Source organism: Manacus candei, unplaced genomic scaffold (assembly GCF_025592945.1).
Source record: "Manacus candei isolate 608988 ecotype Guabito, Panama unplaced genomic scaffold, ASM2559294v1 h1tg000005l, whole genome shotgun sequence".
Taxonomy (NCBI): Eukaryota; Metazoa; Chordata; class Aves; order Passeriformes; family Pipridae; genus Manacus; species Manacus candei.
In genome coordinates this window covers 21,570,264-21,595,253 of record NW_026138053.1, presented here as the reverse complement: position 1 = coordinate 21,595,253, position 24,990 = coordinate 21,570,264, and the positions used below count along the sequence as shown (strand labels likewise).

Below are 24,990 nucleotides of genomic sequence, written 5' to 3'. Positions count from 1 at the left end.
TTTTACTTTCATCCCTCTTTTGTTATTTTCAAGGATTCAGGGAGAGTTTCCAAGGGGGAAGGGTGCAAGAGCTTCCTGCCAAAGCCTCTTGTCTTTCTTTGGTGAGTCTTTTGTTAAAGGCCTGGGGGGAAGAGGTCAGAGGGAGTTTCCCTCTGTGCAGGGGAACGTCAACTTGTCTATTAAAGTAAAAAGGGTGAAACTCTGAGAACAGAAAGTTGCTGAGATCTCAGATCTCTTTTCTAATCCTTCCCAATTCACTTATCATACTGAAAGTTCAGACCCCTGCGTCAGAGGGCTTGAAACGCCAACGCCCATCTTAAACATCCAACTGCTGGGAGCTGACCTTGAATTTTGGCGCTACAGCCCACACACAGGCCTGTTGCAGACTAACTGACTGTGTCTAGGACAACCTGCACTAGAGCATTCGTGGAGCTGTTACGGTCCCTTTCAGGGATCTCAGTCATGTAAAATTGTGACACGATGCAACTCAGCATGCTGAATGTGTGCTGGCCATGCCAGCAGTAGCAGCACCTCTTGCATCCACTGGTGAGGGCGGTGTCAGGAAGCAGCTCAGTGCTCTCTGGCAGGGAGATGCCAGGCAGACTGTATTCACAGTCCCTGTGCTGCTCAGCTCCCTCCTGCCAGCATCATGTTGGCCCTGCTGCCATCCCATGCCTTTTCCCACTCTGGTTAACCTGGTGTCTCAGCAAGGGGAGAGAGAGTGCATATAAAAGAGTCTGGAGGGCGCAGGAAAAGGGCTGGAAATGTTTGCAACAGAAAATGATGCAGCCTGCCTGACCTGCTCAGGGTGTAAAATGCTCTGGCCACCCAAGGCCTCCCTTGAGCAGTCAAGGAAAGAAGCTGTGCTCTGCTAGGATGGCTGCAGAGGAGGAGAGGGGAGAGCAGAGGAGTGAGGAGCTCCGGCTGCCCGAGCCGTTGATGGAGCGTGGGAAGCACTGATGCCTGGCCTGGGGGCCTGGCCTGGAGACAGGCTGGCTCCCGCCTGCATCTTCACGGGGATAAAAGCATTAAAAAAAAAAAACAAACCACCAAAAGACCAAAGGAGTTGTTTTCCCAGAAGGAGAGCTCACACCTTCCCCTCGGCAGGGCTGGGCTGAGGTGAAATCAGGAAGCCGTGCTGCCGCTGGAGCGGGCAGAGATGGCCGTTATCACATACAATCGGCATGAGGCAATGGGACGGGCTGCCGTCGTCTCTGGCAACGGTGCACAGAGTCTGTGGTGGCGGGTTGCCATGGCACGGGTGCAAACAGGCGCCCTTGGCCCCGCTGAGTCACCCAGGGCGGAAATGACCCCAGCTGACACACCGCGCCAAAAATGTGCGGCTGCGTGGCTGTGCAGCATCACATGAGCCCAGGAACCCAGGGAGGGCGAAGTCCAGTGGCTTCTCCCCAGGAGAAGCGCCCCTGGCCCCTCAGTTTGTAGCCAGACTTTCCCTTCCTGTTGTGGTCGCCACTGCCATGCTCACTGCTAGGGCAAACTGCAGCTCGGTTCGTCCCGAATCTGTCCCAGTGCTGGGGGGGCCCAGGGCAGTGGCCAAGCAGGTCAAGCCAATGAGCCAGCTCTGTCCTGTTTCCCCCTGCCATACAGAGGGTCCTGGAGGCTTCCAGTGGTCTCTTGCGACCTTGCAGGCGCCCATGGTGACATCAGGGTGGTGTGCTGATGTCAGCCAGCCATTGCTTCTTTCCATCTGCCAGTCCTCATGGGACTGGTGGCTGAGATAGGGGAGGGGAAGGAGGCCTGGATGCAGCAGGGCAGGGGCTTGCTGCTGGTGGGGTGCCATCACCATCCCCGCTGGAATAGCACACTGGGGGCTGTCACGCTGTCACCTCCTTCATCTGTCCACAGCACAAGGTCCATCTCTGCAGCAGGAAACCATCGCCTTCCCATCGGCTTCTCCCACCCTGGGAAAACCACCCAGGGAGTCAGCAGAGCAAATAAGTGGGGCCTCACATGCCGGGACTGAGCCCCCGCCACGCTGTGCCGCGCCAGAGAGGCTGGGATTTGCTGCCTGGCGTCCGACTTGCCCATGGCCAAGCGCCAGCTCTCTGCAGCACCAGGCGTGTTGTGTCAGCTGCACCCACAGAGCTGTGTGCTGGGGGAGCCACGGGGCCAGGGACCAGGGGATGGTGGCCAGGAGGGCAGCCAGCCTGGCTCTGGGGCGCTGTGGGGTTGGTGGCCAGTGGGATGGAGAGGCGCCACAGGGGCTCTGGGAGTGCTGGGATGGTGTGGATCCCAGCTGCCACTCCATGGTGGCCTGGGGGACCAGTGAGTTGTTGGCCTAGTGTGTTGGCTGGGGGACAGGAGCCCAGAGGAGGGGTGACGGCAGAACCATCTGTGCGTGCAGTAGGTGATGCAGGAGAGCCCTTGTCTCGGCAGCTGCTCTGGGGAGGAAAGGGCTAGACAGAGGATTGTGTGTGGGGACAGGGATAGCTTTGAGCAGGGTTTATGGAGTGGTCAAGAAAACACAGGAAATTGGCTCCAGCTGAAGGTCCTCCTGCTTGGAGATTACAGCGGGGACGGGAAAATAGACAAGCGATGTGTCATGGAAGGAACAGACAGCACCCATAAGCAGCAAGGTATGGAAAGCCAAGGAGGATGCCAAAGACAGCAGAGGATTGTCCAGGTTCGATAAGGCTCTGGGCAATAAAAAAGGACTTTATGGGCCGTTGGGAACCAACGTGTGGAGGTGCCAAACCTGTTAGGAAGGAGAGCAAAGAAGTGGATAGAGATTGCTGAGCTAGAACTGGATGAGGGATAAGGAAAATGCTTTCCAGGCCATTAGGAAAGGAGGATGTGAGACAACAGCTGCTAGAGAAGATATTTTAAAAATCCTTAAGCCTGGATAACTCACACCCAGGGGTCCTTTGAGGGCTGGCTGGAGTAGCAGCCAGGATCCACAGGACTGCAAGAGCTCTAAGACAGCACTCAGCGCTGGAAAGGTCTGCGCTCCCCAGCACAGGGGTGGGAGGCAGGAGAGGAGCAACTAGAGGGAAAGAGTGCAAACACAGTTCATGTTGGTTGGAGGTCTCGTTGGACCACTGTGATTTCTCTCCTCACTGTGAGCAGCCACTTGGCTGCAAGAAGCTGTTCTGTAGCAGGAAGGAATTTCACATGTTGTTTCATGTTGTTCAGATATTGGGGGGAAAAAAAAGGAAAAGCATCACGCCAGATCCATAGCGAGCATGTTAAATGGGCTATGAACTGGGACTGGGTAGCTGGCCAAGAAACCATCAGTGGGAGTTTCCAGCAGGTCTCATGTCTAGGCACAGGCAGGACCCCTGCAGTGCTGATGGAGCAGACTGGTGTCCCTGGCTGTGCTCCCTATGTAAACCCTCAGCGGGAATCCATCTCTGGGCCAGGTTTTGGCTGTGTAAACCCTGGCCAAGGGTAGACTTTCCCTCTCAGGTACTCCCGCTGTCTCCCAAATGGCAGATCCGTTTCTCCCCCACTGCCACCCAAGGATTAATCCCTGGGATTGCTTCAGTTAAGGGGTTCTATGCCTGGGTACCCGAACTTGCCGCATCACACCCTGCTGAGCCAGCGGCAGATGGGAATATCCGCAGACCTGCTGCTGCTGCCAAACCCCGTGCTCTCCCATCACTCGAGAAGCGGCTCCCTGGTGTGCCTGCAGCAGAACCGCGTTTTTGGAAGAACCGAAGCAGGGTTTTTGCAATAGCTCTTCCCGCCAGGAAAGGATGGATGTTTTTTTGCCGGGCGGGACACGCGGCCGTGGCTCAGGCCACGTGCGGGCAGTGGGAGGTGACATGTGCGGGTCACTGACTGCCCAGGGATGGCCGGGAGCGCTCTCTGCCCCCGGGCCGCGCGCGCGGGCGGCACGAGCAGCGGGACGAGCCGGGATCCGGGACATCCAGGGAGGCGGGCGGGGAGCCCGCAGTGCTCCCTCCCGGCGGGCAGGGGGAGCCGCAGCGGGCGGGACGGGCGGAAAGGCAGCGCGGGGAGGGCGGGAAGCGGCGGCGGCGGGATGCGGGGGCGGCAGCGCGTGCAGCACCAGGAGCCCCGGGAACACCGGGAGCCCCGGGAACACCGGGAGCCCCGGGAGCGGGGCCGGGCGCTGTCCGCCGCCGCTGGGGCGCTGTGCCGGGCTCTGCCGCCCCGCGCCCGGCCCGCCCCCGACACCCTGCGCCGCGCCAGGTTCGACCGGCCGCAGGCGGTGAGACCCCCGCCCGGCGACAGCGCACGGGGACCGGGACACCCGAGTGGCACTGCCCGGGGGACAGGGTCTGGGTGGGAGGGCGAGAGGGACTGAGCCTCGGGACAGGCGCCTGGGTGGTGAGGCTTTGGAGTGGTGCTCAGCTGGCACGTGTTAGGGGACTCTCAGCTCGCTGCTCCGGTAAGGGTTTTATCGCACTGCGGTTTTAATTTAGAGCTTGGTGTTTCACCGTGGTCTGCAACACTTTTCCAGTGTCACCTGAGGTTTGCTGCCCTTTACTGTACCCCAGCTTGGGTCTTCCTGCTTTACCTCCAAGGCCTGCAGCTCGCACAAAGGGTGCCCCCCTTGCTCAGTTAGCTATTTTAAGGATTTTACGAGTGTTGACTGAAATTCCAGCTGTAAGAATCACTGTTTCAGTTTGTCAGCGTGCTGCCCTTGTGCGGCCAAGAAATTGATTCCCACTTCCAGCTCATTCTGCGCTGCCTCTTGTTTGTGAGTTTTTGACACTATCGTGGCTCAGATCTTTTCAGCGTCTTCAAGTGCTTGTTTGAGCACGGGTGAGTTGTGCCATATGTGGTTATATCATAGCAGATTTGGGAAGCTATGCTCCTGTATGTATGTGCCTCAGAGTAGATGTGCTGGGTCTTGCTGCACAACCAGCATTAGCCCTTCTCTTTCTGAGTGCACCTTGACTGTAGGTAGAGTTCGTAAGACAGGTAATACATGAACCTGCCTGATTCAACGGTGTTGGCAGGATGCAGGTGTGCCCTTCCATGCATATGATGCTCAGATATGGATTTGTCTAATTAAGGCTAAATATATGGCAGATATTTTGCCTGCTGATCTTCTCTGCCTGTGTCTTTCTTTTGCAGAGCCTGGATTTCTGGAGGCTGCTCTATGCACTTCTGAAACAAATCCACGGAGGCAAATGGACAGAGTCTGATGCCATAGGTAACCTGGCCAGTCTGGCTGTGTGATTTCCATCTGTCCCAGTATGTACTGGCACTGGTTTTGTAGCACCTTTTCTTTGGGTCCTTGCTCCCTGTTCATAGTGCTCCATTTTTAGTACCTGTGCCACCAACATACTGTGCATCACAGCTGTGCAGGCAGGTTTACTCCTCTTTGACTTGCTTTGTCCAGGAAACTGGGGTGTTCTTGTGTCTTCCAGAGGCTCTTGCTTCCATTTGACGTTTTGTTGCAGGTAAATCTCTGCAATGATCTTGTGCATTCTCAGCATCTACAGAGGGATTTACAGAAATAGACTTGTGTTTCCTTTGATTCCTTCTTTCCCCATTCCACATATGACACATGATTTGGTGGTTGCTTTTCTATCAAGTCCTGTGTCAGAGCTGTGAATTGTAACATGTGAACCATAAAGGCAGTGTTTTGTATTGAAGTTCTAGACAAAACAAGAAGTAGAGTGTGTGTGATTATTTTAGGGAGACCATGAATATCTTTGTGGACAGGACCAGTACTCCAGAGAGGAGCTGAATGTAGATTGGCTTCTCACAATGACAGAGCACTATTCCTAAATACATGTTATTTCAAGTACGACATGACTCCCCAAACTTCTCTTTTGAGACATGTCTATCTAGAGCCTTTCATTGCCAGAGGAAGTTTTGAGAATAGGATTGTGATGAGTCAAGAAAACACTCCTCAGGTCGAAACCACTTGAAATCCACTTTTGCCATGAAAGCAGAAAACCCTAAACAACAATGTTTAAGCCCCTGAATAGCTGGGAGTCTGGTGGCTCTGCAAATGGAGTTAAAAAAGGTTAAGCATTGTGGAGCGTGGAGCAAAATCAGCATAGTTTTGCTGGTAGCTCAGCAGGAAATCAGCATGGTTCTGTTACTCACAGGACTGCTATTTTTCATTTGGCTGTTTTTATTTTTCCACTCATCCACAGTCTGCTGTGTATGGTAAGTCTGTTTATTGACTGTCTCCTGCAGCTTTGTGGATGTGGTCCTGCACAAGTGCAACCTCACTGGATTCTGGCTGCTTCCATACTAATTCCCTGTAGCATTTGGAGACAAGATTTCCATGTGCACGAGGTGGGTTGCTGGCTCTAGAGAGAGCAAATGCAGCCTCTGCTGGTACATTGTGGTTCTGCTCAGCACTGCTGAGCTGATTTTTAAGAAACTTGTTTAGTTACAACTTAATGATTAAAGCTGAAGTTCAGGCTGGGGAACCATACTGTTTTTCAAAAGACACTAATTACCTTTGCTTGGCAAATGACTGAGTTGTCTGCCGTGAACACGATCAATATTTTGCTGCTTTTTTTCTCTGCCCCTACTCTGGTCTCTTGTGTATTTAATGCAAATGAAATAAGGTCCCTTTGGTCCCTTGGGCATAGGGACCAAATAACTTTCTCAGGTTTGTACAGGATCTTGTTGTACAACAGAGAATTGAAATAGATTCCTCTAATCCAAGTCTAGTGCATTAGTCCATGGATCAGGCTTTCTTTTTCTTTGCTGTTTTTGTACAACCTCTTCATTAAAATGAGTAGAGCAGCAGTTGCCAGATCCCAGAGAAAGGTTGTGAAGACTCCTTCAAGTATAAAGGTTACCATGTGCATAGGAACAGCCTTCTAGAAAAGAGAAGCCATTCTCCAATGGTCTGAGATCCTTTATTTTTCCAAAAGAAACACTGAACTTTGGTCCGTAGTTAGCAAGTGTTGTGTGGGGTCACAGTGGTTTTTCTCACTTTCAAGGTGTGTATTTCTGTTTTGAATTAGTAGTTTTTAGTAGTCAGTTTTTGATCTGATCTTGTCATATGGGTGAATTTTAGAAGAGATTGAAATTTGAACAGAACAGCTCCTAATCATTCTCTTGTTATGGCTGTGATGTGATATTTAGCAAAAACTTTCTGCATTATGTTTTTAATGGGTTGATGTATTTTATTGCCTAGCTAGCAGAAAATAAAATAGTTCTAAAATCGTATCTAAAAAAGCCCACACAGTCTGATGTATTAAAATATAGGAACTATTATGTTCTTGCAAAAAAGAAACCAGCAACCCCACTGAAGCCTGCCAGTCAGTGGTTATGAAATTCTGCACATGGCTCTTGGTTTCTCCTTTTGGAAGAATTTTTTCTTCACACAGTGAAAAGCACTTACTGTAAACTTTGGTGGGAAGCCATTAGTACACTCCAGCCCCTTAAATATGTTGTAATAGTTGGTCTCTTGTCGGTGCAGTATGAGTTAGAGTAAGCTGTGAAAATACTCTGGGCATAACCTTACTGATGAAGTCATGATTAATGGTTTCATGCTGCTTGTCATGCTTCAGGCTGACAGTCAATGAACTTGGTTAACAACCTGACAGCCACATCAGTAGGTACCAGTGCAATATGCATGTAGATACTTGGAGGAAACATTTCTTTTATGGAATGGCTATTCAGTTTTTATAGTATGGGAAAGAGGTCTGGAGCTGCAGTATATTTTTGTTTGTTTGACAAACGAAGCAGAAAATGTTGCTCTGAAGCAATATTTCCCCGTAATACCGCTACCTATGTAGGTGTTTCTTGGCTGAGTGAATGAGGTAATGTATCTGTGTCTGTTCTTATACTTGGTTTATAGTTCTTTTCCATTTTAGCCTGCCAGGCATGTCTCTTATTTGAATATCATCTTGTAATTCTCTGAAAGTATTTGTCAGGATTCTTAAAGCGGAAGAGCACAGCTTGAGTATAGTTTTAAGAGAGTTGAATCCTGAGGACAATCCCCAGCTTGATTTTACTTGCTGAACATACTTTTATAAAGAATATGTGTGAAGAAGCGGATTAGTTGGAAGGCCCATGTTGGGTCTTTCTCTATAAATTACCTAATGCTAATGAAATGCCATCAGATGTTGTCAAAGAGGAGGTGTTTGAGTGATTCGTGTTATCTGCTGTCTGAGTGATGGTTTTTCCTCTCAGCTTTGTGTTGTGGAGGAATCCATCTTGGTCCTCTGGGTGCTTGTATAACCTTTACTGCCATATATCTGAGCACTGTTGCTTTTTCGGTAGAGCACTGTAGAGATGAGAAAAACCTCTCTAAGATCATGGAAAGGCTCTTTGAGCCCCAGTTTCACATCAATGCTTTGACCACTCACCTGCAACTCCTGCCTGATGCTCACACTGATCTGTACCCTCTCCTGTGAGGGCAACATGTTGCAGGGAGAGAGATGAAACATGGGTAGGTAAAGGACCAGAACAACACAGAAATTCAGGTGGTGAATTGCCTTGGTGGATCTGTTCTGAGTTGTATATCAGAGCAGGGAGATAATGATAAAGGAAAGAACCACCTGGCTTGCTGTCCTTTCCTCCACTTTGATATGGGATTTTTTTGAGGAGCTCCTTGAACTGCAGATGGCAGCATGTGATGCTTGTTTGCTTTGAAAAGGGAGGAAAGCATGTATTGATCTTCCTTTTGGAATATTTCTACTTTTACCTGTTATGGCAGTTCCTTTCTTGACAGATGCACAAAGAAAAGGAAAGGGCAACCTGAAAACCCTGCTCATGTGAGAATGTTCAAGAGTGATCAAAGTAAAATCTCTAATATCAGACTCCTCCTCTTGTGCATGAGGGATTGGAGTGCTTATCTACAGCAAGATACTTAGCAAGCATAGACATTTCTGCCACCCTAACATTGTGAAGAGAAGCTGCTTTTTTCATTCACAGGCTCTGCAGAAAGAGCAGTGATTTAGGTGTTTAGGTTTCCTTTTTGTGTCTGTAATGCAGAAACAAGCTAGGTTTAAAACTGCCACCTGTCTCTGCAGGAGCTCTGCTATGCAAAACATTAGTCCTGCAAAAAAATAGTAGCTCTGTGCTTAATCATGCTCCTGATCTTGTTTTTTTTTCTTCAGTCATGGTTAATGTCTTTGTCAGGAGTTCGTTTGTAGCTTTCACGTGGTCAATCACATATTTCTGGTCCTGCTGCTGAATATGTGCAGTAATCTGGTAACATTTTCGGCTGTGTATTTGGACTGAGGAGCACTCTGGAAGGAGGCATCTCCTTAGGGATCTGCACTTTTGTTTCCCTAAATCCTAAAGTTGGTCAAATAGTCAATATACCTTCCTCTGGGTTTTTGAGGCACAAAGGGTTTGTTCTCTTATTATGTCTCCAGCTCCTCCCAGTCTCAGCAGAGCTGTAACAATGTGCTGCTCCTGTAGGGTTACTGGCGTAGGTCTGTTTGTAGGTCCTCCCTGTGTGTTGGCTGTGTATTACTCCTGGTGGGTAAGACTCCTTTAGCATTTTGCAAATCCAGTTAAATCAACCTCTCTTCACTGTGGGAGTCTCTTGTAATTAATGAAATTCCTTTTGAGCGCAACATGGGTTTTTTTCTTGTTTTGTGTTTTGAAGTTGGTCATTATGTGGTTTTTGAGCTTCAGCAGGTGATGCCAGATGCAAACAATATGTGTCAGTGCTAAGGGACACTTTTAAGACAAGTGTCAAGGACAAGGCAAATGAGTACATAATGTGATGAATTGGTGTGTTAATTAAGGACAGCAGTGACAATCCTTGATTGTGCAAGGTTTGTACTTCCTGTTATTTTTGTGTGTGTGTGTTTTATATGAAAGGCTGTGGAGATAGTGAAGCATTACACTGGAAAAGGGGAGCAGCTTTCTTCCTTGCTTTGTAAGAATGCCTAAACTGCATCAAACTGTAGATTCCTCTAGCTCCACCCAGCTGTGACAGCTGTCAAAAGTGAATGCCCTGGGGAAAGGAGAGAGCAAATATAGAAGGATACTTTCAGGGTGGGGGTATTTTTTCAGTCTCTAATCTCTTACATCTTAGACTTCCCAATTCAGAGAGGTTATATTTGTGTTTCATAAGCTTCCATGAACTCCTGTTCTGTAAATCCAGTTCCTCCTTGAGCCTATGTGACTCTTAAGAGTCCACAGTGTTCCATGGCCAGAAATTTCAGAGCTTTGATGTATGTGTGAAGAGCTTCTCTTTAACTTGCTTTGACTCACGTGCTTGCTAGCTTTGGTGGCTTGCAGTTCTCATATTGCATATTATGCAAGCAAATTATCCCCTCTTCATCCATTCCACAGCACCCCCATCGTTTTGAAGAGTTTTGTCATATCTGATCTCAATCATCCTCTTGGTCTACTTCATCAGTTCTTACAATGCAGCTGTACTTGTGATTGTACCTGTCCTTTCTCTTTGTTTCTTTCTAAATCTTCTGTAACCTTTATGGGACCGAAGAAATAAAGGTCACAGTGAGTACAGGCAATGATGATGTGTTGTTCCTTGTGTTCTGTTTAGTGTCCTTAGTGTGTTTCTCATGTTGAGTTTACTTTTGGATGCATATAAGAAACAACTGTGATATTGTTATTAAAAATCTTATCACCTAAGATTGTGTTCCTGAGTCCAGTGATCAGCTCCAAGCCCATTCCTATGTCAGTAAAATTAGGAACGTTTCTTTCCTTGTGCACATCATTTTTCATTTTTTCTAAAAATAATTTTATCTATCATTTTAAAGCTTGGCCTCATTAGGCTCTGAAGCTCTTCACAATCTGCCTGCATTCTTGACTACTAATGTCACATCAGCACCAAGCTTTCTGTCACTGTCACATTGTCTGAGTGTCATTTTGAGTTGTTTGAACAGCAGCTGTTTAGCACAGAGTATGTGAAACCACTATTTGTTCCTGCCCTCTGGTTCTTGTCCGCTGGGCACTTGTCATTGATTTAAGGGCCTTTCCTCTCCCTCCACCACAGTTGCCTTAGTCTCTTTGTGCTAGTTGAATTCCACTAGGAAGTCTAAATGTCTTGCATTGGTTGAATCTTCCTTAATCACTTCTTTTTGCCTTTGGAGAACTCTTGAAACGTTTTGAGCAGGATTTCCTTTTACAGCTCTTAATTCCTAGCCAGTATGTGTTGTTTGTCATTGTGCCCCCTAATTATGTTCTTTATTCTAACCTTGCATTAGCACAGAACTGGGGTTTACTGGGCAGAACCTTTTTTAATAGTAACTTTCTCTCTGTTTTTGCTCAGTATTTTACAGTTCTGTAGTGCCTGTCTTTTAGCTGTCAGGTAACATTTGCTGGTGTGAAGGAATATGGATCAGAGCATTCCTAAGGATTTAATAGCACATGTGGTGTGCTGCTGTGTATCTGCCTGCTCACTGGAGCTCAGAGATTTGCAGCAGGCTGTGAAACCCCTATCTCTAAATTCCAGTTTCATTCAGGAGCAAAGTGATTCAGAGTGTTTACTAATTCATAGCATGCTTGGTAGCTCATAAAAAATGAATAGGTGAACTGGAGTCCTGTTGTAGTGGGGATGGCTAGTTACCTTTTTTCCCTTTGTTAATCTCCAAGAGGCCATCGCTGGCCTTGATCTCAACTTTGAATTTCTTCTATTCCCTTGGCAGTAGTTCCTGTAGATCAGAATGGGGCAGCTTAAAGAGGGCTTTTACCCTTTACCAGTTGTTGATAAAGACTGTAGTCTCCACAGACTTCCGGTAATCTGAGGCTTGATTAAAAATCTTGCTCTCAGAGGAGGCAGCAGTTTCTGGAACTGAATGGATAAATGCAGTGAGTAGTGCAGTGTGTTATTCTCAGTTGTTTTCTTCTTTTCAGATAACCAAATCGGGTTTGTAAAGTCAGCGTTGTGGTACCACGGCTATGACAGGCCGGAGCTCTATCAGCTCCCTGCCGACGGCTCAGCGGGCAGTCGGGAGCTCCTGCTGGCGTTTTCCTGGATGCTGCACAGACTTGGCCTCTTGGAGCAGCTTTTGGCTCGGAACAGAGTGAGGACCGGGGATGAAACCTCTGTGTGCACGGTGAGCAGCACATTTGTGTCCTTTCACCTTATCCTGTCCATAAGTAACGTTCTGTGACAGCAGCTGTGTTATCACTGGTGTGTAATGGGTGGTATCTTGCTACCTTGGCAAACAAATGTCTTAAACCAGCTTTAAAAAAAAAACTTACAGGGGCCAGCATCTGAAAACTGTTTTCTTTCCCTTCTCTAAGCTTTCTGTGTTCTGCAGGTCATCTGGGTTCCTTCTCATTCTCAAACTCCCATCCCTGCCTGAATTCCCTGATTTCTATTTCCGGTATAGGTGAGACCACAGTGGAGGAGTGCAAGTAAGTGAATGTCTTCAGTCTCTGCTTCTGAGTTCTGAGCTTCCAGCCTGTGTCTTGAGTGGTTCTGCAGTGCAGGCAAACAGGTTAGCAGTGAATGCTGGGTGTGTTGCCATTGGGTAGAGCAAGTAAGGGTAAGGCAAATAATACTTTAAAAAAAACCATCAGTCTCAAATGGCAGCTGCTGTTCTCGAGGTACCTTATGACCTTGTAACCTCTGTGAGAACACAGCAGGGTATGTTGTTGTTTTCATCAATAAAAAGATGTTAGTACATAGAAAGTCTGCTCTGAAGTAAGCTAAGGATAACTGTGTGTCTGCTTTAGCTGCAATATATATATACTCGATTAAAAAAAGAGAGAAAGAAAAGGAAATGCTCTTTAAAACAACTGAAGTGAAATTCTCAGCTGAGCAATGGCCTGAAAAATCTTTCACTGCATGGGGTCTCTTTAATGATTATGAAAACTGGAAAATATTTTCCTGAAATGAAAATGTTGCAAAACAAAAATCCAGGAAATAGTATTTGGTTCTGTGCATTGCTAAGATCTCTGCCAAAATGAGCAAAGCATGAAAGCCAGTACTTGCTGGCAAAGTACATCGGTTGGTCTGCTAGTGAGAATAAATTTGAGGTAAATCCTTACCCCTTATCCTCATCTGAAAAAATGGAGTCTCAGTGACTGTGGGCATAGCTGTGGTTCAAACTGATATTCACGTGGTTTGCTTTTAAAATTTTGTCTGAAATCCCCAAAAGTGAACAGGGTCTGTTGTACGAGAAGAGAGAATGCAGCTAATCCCTAAATTAAGGATGCAGTCATGTTCTGAGTATTCTTTCAGCCTAAATTTGAAACAAAGCCTGCAGCCTGCTAAATTGCTGATAATATGCCAAATACCCAACATATCAAGGGCCATTGAAATTAATTCATTTCATTTCAGATTACCACTTTCTGGCCTTTTTTTTTTTTTCCTTTGCAGTTCCTTAGCAACACTGTTTTCTTTCCCTGCAAGTTGAACACTTCCATAAGCTCTAAAGGATTTCAGGCCAGTTATTCATAGAGGGACAGGGGTGTTCATGACACATGATGGACATGGAGCTCAGCTGCTGCATGGAACTCATAATCTTTAGATCCTGAGCTGGGGAAGGCTTCCAAAAGCTTACTTTTACGTGCACTTACATCTTCAGAATCAAAAGCCAAGTGATTCTTGAAATTATAAACTCAACGTTGGTGAAAGTGTGATGAAAGGTGGTAAGAGGTGGTGCTTTGTGTGGCTAATGTAATAAATATCATCTTGGGGTAGTTGTTGGTAAGGACAGGTATGGTTAGTAGTAGCCTAGGATGATTATGTGGGTTGGCTGCTTTTGAAGTTAGATAAGAAAGTCCTTCAGGGCACCTTGGCTCGTGGCCTCCAGCTTGTATTTTTTGGAAGGGCAGTGCTGCAGCTTGTCCTGAGCCGGGATACTGGTGCCTGCAGCAGGATGCCCTGATGAGCAGGACTGAAGAAGCCTTCTCTAGCCTTCCACCCCGTGGCTCCCTTCCAGAATGTGAAGTTTATAAACAGTGGGGGAGACAGTTAAAAGAACAAACTGGAACCCATGCTGCTGTGCAGGAAGAATGAGAGAGGGAGGAAGGAATCGGTGCATCTCAAACACTAGTTCCTGGCTGCTGTAGCGCAGGTCTGTTCTCTGCATTTACTGTGCTGATCTGTCAGCAGGTTGGTGACTCCAGAGACAGTAAGTGAAAGTTCAAACCTTGCATTGGCCAACACTTTAAAAGAAGTAATCACTAACTCTATTAGATCTGTAAAGACTTAAGTACAATCTGAATTGGAGGCTCACATCGATTTACTGAAGTGTCTACTTGGGAATTCTCACTTGTTATTTCTTTAAAGCACTGGGCAATTAAGTGACAGAAGTGGTTTTCAAAGGCTTTTTACTCCCCTTGTGAATTTCCATCTCAGATATGCACTGTTCTGATGTCAGTTTTAATGTCTTTTTTTGCTTTGGTGATTATGTACAGGCAGATTATTGTTGAGTGCCATTCATTGATTCCTGTTTACACATATAAAATCCTAGTATACAAGACACAGGAAAACCTGGATAGGAAACACTCTCCTTCACTGAACTTGTAAGGCACACCTGGGGAGTTCTCATTCTCTCTCTTTGAGAAGCAGATAATTGATATAAACTTGCCTTTTTAGCACGTTTGGTATTTGACTAAATTTTTTTTTACCCGGCTTTTTAAATTTCAGTAATACCATCCCAGCTTTCTCCAAATCTGTGATGGTTTGTGCAGGTAATAGCAGTACTCCGTGAGCATGTATTCCTTCTGTTTCTGGGGAGGAATACTGCCTGTACTGGTATTGTTTACAGAAATCTTGACAGTCACTGCTGTTCCATAAACCAAGTTATTAGAGGAAAGTGTTAACATAGCAGTCAAGCTTGATGTTCCCCCCAGCAGGAAACCAGGAAACTGTTGGCACTAGTTTCAGAAAAAAACAAATTTTCTGGTTTTTTTCCACCTCTTCACCTATTCCAGTGAGAATGGAGGAGGGAATTTTATTAACCTTATTGATTCTGACTCAGAAGCATAATTACTTTCCAGATCTTTATGGGCTATTTTAGTCTGTCAGCTTTCATTTTTTGATTTCCCTCCCTTATTCCCTGTGCTTTGGTTCTCTTTGTCCTTCTGTCTTCCTAATAACTCTCACCATTTATGCTTTTGCCCTTTTTTTGCTATTATTGTTGCTGGATTCAGTAGCTTCCAAGGAACACTTTTTTAAAAAGCCGTCTATAAACCTGAACAAAGGGTGTAGGATCTGTAAAGTTTCTCCTGCAGAATTTTCCTCACTTCAGTGTGGCTGACAGGTCTGTTCTAGCACTCCTGATTTGCACTGCTACCCCTACTGTAGAGGCTTCTGCCTGAAACTAAGGGAGGAAAATGCTTAAGCTTTGATTGTCTGCCTTTTTTACTTTGTAAAGTCACTTACTGTATAGGTAACAAACTCTGAAGTGCTAATTTTTGTCTTTAGTTACTGACATTGCCTGTAGGCTTAAAAATATTTTGTGGAAGAGGTGATTAAATTAGGAATATATTTTTACCATACAAGAACTGGAGCACATTTCAGTTTGGACTCTTGAAATACACTTTTTTTGTGTGTGTGTTAAAGCACAAGTTACAAATGATAGCTGAAATTGACTCCCTGTCATTCTGTGTGTGCATATGAACATGCTATTCCTTCTTATAATTTTTTTTTCCTTTAATTTCATGCTTTGAACTAGTCATGGAACCTTCTTCCCAATGAAAAACAATTTCCTGTGCTGTGCTGGAAAAGGTGTAGTTACCAACATTTTGCTTGACACAGTGAATACACAATTAAGAGGTGGATTTTTTTTTTCCCCAGACAGAATGTCAAAGTAAAATGCTCTAGCAGATGAGTCTGAAATGATCAGAAAAGCTTATAATTTATTGACTCAGCTGCCTCTTTGAGAATGTCTGAATTTCAAATAAATGCAAAATGTCTTGAACTTGACATTACAGCTGATATGTTCTGGATGGGGTTTGCTGACAGGCACTGGAGTCACTTGAACTGTGGGAGAAGAAGATGAGGACTGGTGTGCTAATAGAATTTAGTGTGGCCAAATTGGTACTCTGCCGAAATCCAGTGTAGGGAGCTCCTTCCTTGGCTGTTGGGGAAACAGAGGGATTATAACACGTTTCAGTGCCTCTCCTGCCCTCCAGTGACGGGGAGCAGCCAGTACCTTGGGTACCTTCTGATTATCTCCTTGGAGCCTTTTAATTTAAATGCAAACATCCTCTGCTTTTGCTGTCACACTGTAAGTGATCTGGGTTTAACTCACATTGGAGGATCCTTTGAAATAAAGCACATTTTCCTCAGGAGAACAGAAGGACTGTGCAAAGAGGGGCATGGCAGGGCTCCTACCCATGGCAGAGCTCTGCCTCTCCTCTCCTGGAGGACAGGTACTGTTTCTCCTGTTGGCCTCTGGCTCCAGGTGTGCTGCTGATGCAGAGTGCTGCATCTGCCTCCCTCCATGGGCTACCCCTGCCCTGCAGCTTCCCACAGTGGAGCAAATGCACATGGGCAAGCAGGGCTGCAGCTGCAGGCAGAGGAAATGCAGTACAAGCCATTATCTGTGTTGCATTTCTTGAGCCCTTTAGTGCTCTCCGAGTTAAGATCTACCCTGTCATGTGTTTGTCTTAGTATATTTAGTTTCCATGTTTTGTCTGAATACTTAATGCAGTGAGCACTGGGATTTTCATGTTCTTTAAAACCTTGCAGCTCCAAAGATTAGGCAGTGCTGCCACGCTCTTTTGAAGGCATAGTGCTTTTGCTGTATTGCAGAGCTCTTAAATAACCTCCCAAATGAGTGAGGAGGGACGGGATAAAGGGCTGACTTGCTCTAATGCCTGAGGCCTGTGGCTACTGCCAGACAGTCTTGTTTGAACAAGGCAGGCATTGGTAAAAGCTGTGTTCACATTTTCTGTCTTCCCTCAGCACCTTCTCTTTTTCACTCTTTGCCAAGAGTAAGCTCTTGGGAGTGCTGTTGTAAGTAGTAATTTTTACAAAAGACAGGGAAATTCGAAAGCTAAAAGGCCTTGCAGAAACACAGGATTTCACTTTTTTGGTTAATTGCTGAGTATGCTGTAAGCATAACTTCTAGAGCACTTATGTTTGTGGAAAACTTACCCTTCTGTGCAAGTATCTGGAGATTTAATTGGTACGTGCATCATGTGGGAGTGGATTTTTACACCATCTATCTTTCCATGCATAAATTTAATCTGGATCCTACCTTGTCTAGGAGAAAATCCAATTAGTGTTGTTTATGGTGCTATTAATGAGAATAGTGCTTTTCCCTTTTGCATTCATCTGTTCAGATTGCTCCTTTTCACATTTTCCCCTCCTGCAGATAGATATATGACTGTATTAATTAAGAAAGCATGTCTGATACTGTTATTTCTGGCTATGGTGTTTAATTTAAAAAAAAAATAAATTATGCTCCGTTTAAAGATGTGTAATTACAGAACTTAACATATGTTATGTCACATCAAAACCATTGTCTGAATTATGAGTGGTTTGGAGCGAGCGCTCAGTAAGAGCTGCAGGAGGGCTTTATTGGCTTGATTTATGTGGTTGCTTTGCCTTTCCCGAGCCCTGCAGTGAGGATCTAAATATGCTCCTTTCCACCTTTGTGATGCCAGGCTGTGTGCTTAGTGTAGTTGAGTGGTAACTGAGTGAATATTTTCTGTCTAGACCCAGAGTAGCTCCTCTGCAGGTGAGGGATGGGCTGGGAATGTGCATTGGAGGTTTCAGCTGGCAGTTGCTCTGTTTTACTCTGCTCAAGGATTAGTGTCAGGAAGTTAGCACAGGACCTAGTGCAGATCTCCGTGGGTTGAATGTCTTATCCGTGTTTCTGTAGGCTTGTTTCTCCATGGGTAAAGTAAGCAGCAGTTTGTTTGCTGGCTGTTCAAATGTGGAAGCAGAGAGCTGATCCTTGGAGGGATTTAGAAGATGCCCAGGGAAAAGCCACAACTCTGCTCTCCAGGGATGAGCTGAAGGCGGCTGGGGCCTGTCCTATACCGACAGAGGGCAGCTTGTAGTTAGAAAAGAGCATCTCCAGCCCTGCCATAGCCTTGTCTTACAGCAGTGCAGGCAGCACAGGCCTTTTCTTTTCCATTGCATGTACAGGGCATAGTAAATTTATTAAGGTAAAAATTTATAAGTGTTAAAGATTCCCGTATCAGTAGGAGTAGTACAGAAGGTGTAAAAGGGTGGTGAAGTTGCACGACAGAGGTTACCTCTACAGCATTGCTTGTGACATATTATAAGATCACTGCTGACTCTGCAAGGAATTTTACATTAAAACAATATTTGGAGTTTGTTTAATTCAAAGTGTATGAACAGAGCAACTCCATACCAGATCACTGAAATCCTCAAATGGAGTAAGCAGTGCAAAAAATGCTCTCTTCTCACACGTCTGCAAACACACCGATGATTGCATTTTTCTTTTAGAAGCTATGTGATGAAGTGCTTGTTTAATTTATCTCCAATCCACTCTTGGTAGACCTGTTCTCTGACTTCTGGTAACATGGCATTACTTTGTATTTCAAACTGAAAAGAAAAGCTTCATTTCTGCTGTAAAAGTTGGAACTCTGTAATCTTTAATTTCACTCTAAGCACGTTGCATGCAAATTGTTTGCTCAGATGTGTGGAATGTAGATGAAAATTGATATATCACCGTGTCTATTTTCACACCCTCCTTTCTCCCACCCCTTATTCTTTTCCTCTAAATACTTTTATATCTGATGGCTTTTTTCAGTTCAGTGTGTTTTGTGAATCTGACTTGTCTGCTCAGAACAATTCTGCTATGAGGACTTTGGCAGTGTTGGCCTTTTTTTGCACTTGCTGCATTGTATAAGCGCAAGTCTGACACGTTTTGAGTATTATCTGGCACCTTTTTTCGTAACAATTTGACTTGAAATAGCCTGGGGAGGAATGCTTAGGGGAAAACTCATGTGGCATTGGAGACTGATTTCTAGTCTGCCTTGCAAAAAAATTTTAAATATATGATTTTAGGACATAAACCGTGTTCAGCTCTGACAAAGCCAGAGATGTGTCTATGAGCTTGGGATAGGTTCTGTAGTTTGTGAGCTACCTTAATTGGGATGGTGATGGATGGTGTCCTGGAGTGTGTATTTGTTATCGTCTTCACTGTTTATTTGCCTGATCTTTTACCACACAGGAGCTGGTTCTGGTGAAGTGTGGGCAGGGTGACAGTTCAGGAATTGGCTTGAAGGAGTTTATGTAAATATATGCTTGTCACTTCTATCAGGCTTGTGCTTGCTTTTCTGAGCCTTACCAATAAATGCATATTGAAATTTAACAACAGTACTTTGAGCTTTTAGGATAGAAAGCTCATTTGGGGTGAGTTACAGTGGAATTGAGGGGGTTCATTCTGACTTCTGCTTAAGTTACACTAATCACAGGTGCTTTGGCAGGTCCAGATTGTCCAGTTTGGCAAGACTAGTTTGGTTATCACCAGTCTGATGGGAATAGACTTGACATGGTGATGAGAATATGGATATGTGTTGGTATGGATTTTGTATTGCAAGCCTGTGCACCATTCTGTAGCTGGATGCCTTCTCTGAAATGAAATCAAAGAGAAACATTAATTGCAGCAAACAATTTGCAAGCAAAACAATTCTCTGGTAAGTGGCTATAAAATGATCTCTTCCAGAACTGGTGTGGAGTGTTCCAAGTGTGGGAAAGCCATCAAGGTGTCTGGGTAGTTGCCTTGGCTGCTCTCTTTATATACTGGACTAAAAAAGATGTACTTTTGTATCTCAGAAGTGAAGGTAGGTGTGTACCTGTATTGCTGCATAGATTAGATAAATTCACAGTGGTATTTGAAGCAAAGGCTCTAGATTAGTCTGGTATTTTAGTGATTTTTCTCCCACTGGAAGAGCAATAAATAGACTTAGTTTGTAAAGATGGGACTAGAAATTGAGGTCACAGTATAATATGTAAGACTTTTTTTTTTTTTACCTTGTTTACTTTATGCCAGGCTAAGTATTTCATAGCAAAATTATGTTTTTTGTGCAGTTTGTGGAATAAATAATGGAGAGATCCTGTTAAAAATGCATTGGCTGGCTTCCTAATTTTAATATTAATAAGGCAGGTTGCTACAATAAAATTAGCTCTGCATGGTGTTTGTCACTGTACTGCCAAAGCAATTCAGTCTAATGCCATTCCTTTCTGAGATCAATCCGCAGGAGAGCAGTATTTGGGCTGTTCTGAAACCTCTTAACAGGGAAGTTGGAGCAGAACTGTAAATTATGGAAAATGCAGATTTTAATCTGGGATTCCCAAGTCTGTCTTTGGCCTTGTGGCTTTCTGGCTGCTTATGTGAGGTTTTTTTAATGTTCTTTACACATGTGTTTTCTCTGTTGTAGAGGCTAATATCCAGTTGCTTGGCTTATGATGTTTATGGGCAACTTGTTAATCAAAGCTCTATGGTTTCATAGTCTCCTGGTTGGGGCAAGACAGTCTGAACCACGGAGGTACTTGGCTAGGACTGCAGTGCCCAAGGACACAGTGCCTTGGTTCAGGAGCTGAAGGAGCAGAGGAAAAAGAAGAGCATTGCAGTTGGCACAAAGGGGATACTGTCTTTTTTTTGTTGCTGTTAAAGATGAATCTGTGTCTTTAAAAGGAAAAGCCCTTTACCAACCCTGCACCTCTGTGATTTATAGCCTGTGTTTATCTGAGCTACAGAGCAAAGGGAAAAAACCTGTAACATTGATACATTTTGTTATGTGACCAGAACAGCATTTTTGTACTTATAAATAATAGGAACACTCATTGTATTAGAGACTCTGTCAACTGGTGATATTTTAGGTTAAAAGAAGGGTTAGGGGGTTATTTGATCATGGTTATAGACACACTTCTGTTGAAAGACACACTTCTGTTGAAATGTGCATTTAAAGCAAGATTAAACTCTCTTAATTTTACAGTTTCCATTGTTACTTCCAGTTTGGATCCTAAATTACATTCCAGCTTTGCCTGCCAACTGGATCTTTTAAAGATGTTATTGAACGTGGAAATCTGTGAAGCAGGGAAGCACATATGTTTAAATACCATCAAGGTCTGTGGGTCCAAATATGTGCTTAAGTGTTTTCTTGAAAACAGTCATATTTCAAGTAGGCTTTTTAAATTTCCACTTTAAAGAAATGTCTTGAGGGTCCAAGAACTGGGAGGCAGATCCTTACCTATCAGACACCTGTTCTGAATAATCAAGTCTTTGCAGTTCTGTGTTATTTCTATTTCTTGTGATATGTTGTAGTAAAAAAATTTGGAATTATGGGTTGTGTTTATTGTGTGTGATTTCTGTAGACTGTATGAAACTGACAGCCTTACTTTAAATGGTGTTACAAGCATCAGAAGTAAAACTACCCATGTCTTCTTCCCCCTTTAATTTGCAATCTGCAGGAGTCAGCTGAAAATGGAGAGATCTGTTTGTACATGTGAATGATCTCTTTGTGCAAGAGGCTGGAGGAGGTGGAATTCCCCCTATGTTCCTTGGGAAAGAGATATGATAGAAATGTGTTGCTTTATGCTGTTGGCCAAGCAAAAATTTCATCCAGTAGATGAAGGTGTTGGTTGTTGTTGGGTTTTTTATCTGCAGCAGAAGGAAAGCGGGACAAGATGAACAGATGGAAACTCTTTGCTTCTCCCTTTGTTATAGTGTAGGCTGCAGTTCTCTTTCACCTGGAGGGGTTGCAGTACACCTGGAACCGATTGCCCCAGGGGTGGAAACACAGTCCCACCACCTGCCACAGACTGATCCAGGCTGCACTAGAGAAGGGTGAGGCTCCAGAACATCTGCAGTATATTGACGACATCATCATATGGGGGGACACAGCAGAGGAGGTTTTTGAGAAAGGAAAGGAAATTATCCAGATTCTTCTGAGAACCGGTTTCACCATAAAGAAAAGTAAGGTCAAGGGACCTACCTGAGAGATCCAGTTCCTGGGGGTGAAGTGACAAGATGGGCGTCGTCAGATCCTAGCAGAAGTCATCGACAAGATCACAGCGATGGCCCCACTGACCAGCAAGAAGGAAACTCAAGCCTTCCTGGGTGCCAGTATTATGTGTCTGGAGGATGCACATCCCCGAGTACAGTCAGATAGTAAGCCCTCTCTATCTGGTAACTTGTAAGAAGAATGATTTCCATTGGGGCCCTGAACAGCAGCAAGCATTTGAACAGATCAGGGAGGAGATTGCCCACGCTGTAGCCCTTGGGCCAGATGTGAAGAACATACTCTATTCTGCAGCTGAGGATAATGGTCCTTCCTGAAGACTCTGACAAAAGGTGCCTGGCGAGACCCGAGGCCACCCACTTGGATTCTGGAGCCAAAGCTACGGAGGATCTGAGGCCAACTACACCCCAACAGAGAAGGAGATCCTAGCAGCTTATGGAGGAGTGCAAGCTGCCTCAGAGGTGATTGGCACAGAATCACAACTCCTCCTGGCGCCTTGACCTCCAGTGTTGAGCTGGATGTTCAAGGGAAAGGCGCCCTCTACACATCATGCCACTGATGCTACATGGAGCAAGTTGATTGCTCTGATCACACAGTGCGCCTGAATCAGAAACCTGAATCGCCCTGGGATCCTCGAAATCATCACAAATTGCCCTTAAGGTGAGCACTTCAGTCTAGTAGATGAAGAAGAAGAGCCGGTGGTACGGGCTGAGGAAGCTCCATCATACAGTCAACTGCCAGAGGGAGAAACACACCACACCCTTTTCACTGTTGCATTGTAGGGACGAACCGAAAATGGAGAGCAGCTGTATGGAGCCCCACATGACAAATTGCAGAAGCTGCTGAAGGGGAAGGTGGATCGAGTCAATTTGCAGAGCTCAAAGCTGTCCAGCTGGCCCTGGACATCGCTGAATGAGAGAAGTGGCCAAGACTTTACCTCTACACTGACTCATGGATGGTGGCCAATGATCTGTGGGGGTGGTTGGATAGATGGAAGAAGGCCATTTGGAAACACAGAGAGAAACCCATCTGGGCTGCCAATATGTGGCAAGACATTGCCACCTGGGCAGAGAAGCTGATTGTGAGAGTCTGCCAGGTAGATGCCCACGTGCCCAAAAACTGAGCCAATGAGGAGCATCGCAACAATGAAAAGGCAGAGCGAGCTGCATGAGTAGAGGTGTCACAGGTGGATCTGGATTGGCAGCACAAGAGAGAGTTGTTCCTAGCTCAATGGGCCCATGATGCCTCAGGCCATCAGGGCAGAGATGCCACCTATAGATGGGTGCAAGACTGAGGGGCGCATTTAACCATGGACACTATTGCCCAGGTTATCCATAATTGTGAGACACGTGCTGCCATTAAACAGGCTAAGAGAGTGAAACCCCTGTGGTATGGTGGATGTTGGAGTAAGTATAGATACGGGGAGGCCTGGCAGGTTGATTACATCACACTGCCACAAACTCACCAAGGTAAGCGTTCTGTGCTCACTGTGGCGGAAGCCACCACTGGATGGCTGGAGATGCATCAGGTGCCCCACATCACTGCCCGAAATACCATCCTGGGCCTTGAAAAGCAAGTCCTGTGGTGACACGGCACCCCAGAGAGGATTGAGTCAGATAGTGGGACCCATTTCAAGAACAGCTTTGTTACCACCTGGGTGAAGGAGCATGGCATCGAGTGGGTGTACCACATCCCATACCATGCAGCAGCTGCAGGGAAGGCTGAACAGTATAATGGACTGTTGAAAACCACCTTGAATGCTTTGGGTGGAGGAGCTTTCAAGCACTGGGATCAGCACCTAGCAAAGGCTACATGGTTAGTCAACACTAGAGGCTCTGTCAGTCAAGCTGGCCCTGCCCAGTCAGAGTCCCTTTACACCATAGATGAAGTTCCTGTAATACACCTGAGGACCAGGCTGCACTTGGTGGATAATGCAGTAAGATGGAGAAACATGATGTGTACGCCAAGGGGACCTTATCTTTGGGTGAACTGTGCATAACACTGTGCCTATATTTGTATGTAGATATTTGTAATATGTGTATAGTTGGGGTAATGTATGTATTTATATGGTTGGAAAGGTTTAATTTGATATAGTGCGTTGGTATGAAAAAATTTGGGGTGGATATTGTTACAGCTTCTCTCAATTTCAGATTTATAATTACTTAGGGGGAGGAGCTTGGTCTTCTTCATAACTTACCCTCCTTAGCAAACACTTCTATCTCGTTAAACGGAGACACCCTTCTTCCTTCCAAATTACTCTAGAGAAAGGCAAGACAAGCAAGACAGGCGATAAAACTGTAGCCGGGAGTGCCTCTGAGGCCATTGCCAGCTGCATCGTTTTTTCTTTTCCTCTATCCTGCCAGATGGGAAGTGCTAGATGGAGAAAAGAAAATAGCTGGGTAAGCACAGGCCCACGATTTTGTCCTTATATAAGTCATTGATTTACAAAATAGGGTCTCAGGAAGACACTGGAGGAGCTAAATCTGTTCTCTGACATATTAGAATCTAGTCAAATGTGATTTTTCCCATCTGGGTAAAGAACATGCTTGCTGTCTCAGGAACACAGTGTCTTCCTGGGTATGGAAAATGAAAGATGGGAGAGGAGACGGCTCACCAAGTCACAGCTGAGAAGCTGATATTTATTCCACACTTCTCTACTTGTTTAGGCTGTTCCCAGTCCTGTATTCTAAAAGATGACAATTTCTCTGTGCTGCTGAAATTGACTTCATTGTTGGGGTTTTTTTTCCCTCTCTAGCCTATATAGCTTGTATGTTTTTCACTACCAAATGACTTGAAAGTGTTCAAACTAATTTAAAACGTTTTTGTATTCTTTTCTCCTTTTAGTGTGAAGATGATCTGCCTAACATCCAGAAGGGTATACCTGAAACAACACCTGAATGTGGGCTGGAAGACAGAGTGGATGTTCGATACCTTCAGTGGTTAAATGGGAGGCTGAGGTTCCAATGGCAGAGTCTGCATGCTCAGCACCAAGAGCAGTGCAAACTTTTGCACAAGGTAAATGATTCTTCTAACCCACTATGACGTTGTTTATTATTTAAAAGCCTTGTCAGCTGGAGCTAAATGTACAAATTATTCTTGTTTGCTAGTTCTGCCTTTTCTGTAGATAAGAGTGAATTACTCTAAATGTGAATACCTCCACCTTTCCCCAGTGCAGCAGAACCATGAGAA

The 24,990-nt window shown here is 45.3% G+C and overlaps 1 protein-coding gene across 2 annotated transcripts in view; it reads left to right on the top strand.

Moving 5' to 3' along the window:
* The first annotated feature begins 3,079 nt into the window (after positions 1-3,079).
* TEDC1 (tubulin epsilon and delta complex 1) overlaps positions 3,080-24,990 on the top strand; it is a 72,090-nt gene continuing 50,179 nt past the window's right edge. Inside the window, exons 1-4 of one of the 2 annotated variants that reach the window (XM_051805151.1) lie at positions 3,080-4,192; positions 5,065-5,143; positions 11,749-11,951; positions 24,646-24,816. In XM_051805151.1, coding sequence (XP_051661111.1) covers positions 3,812-4,192; positions 5,065-5,143; positions 11,749-11,951; positions 24,646-24,816 — 834 coding nt within the window. In that variant the 5' untranslated portion in view covers positions 3,080-3,811. The remainder of the gene's footprint in view (positions 4,193-5,064; positions 5,144-11,748; positions 11,952-24,645; positions 24,817-24,990) is intronic. The other variant, XM_051805141.1, reaches the window with a different exon arrangement.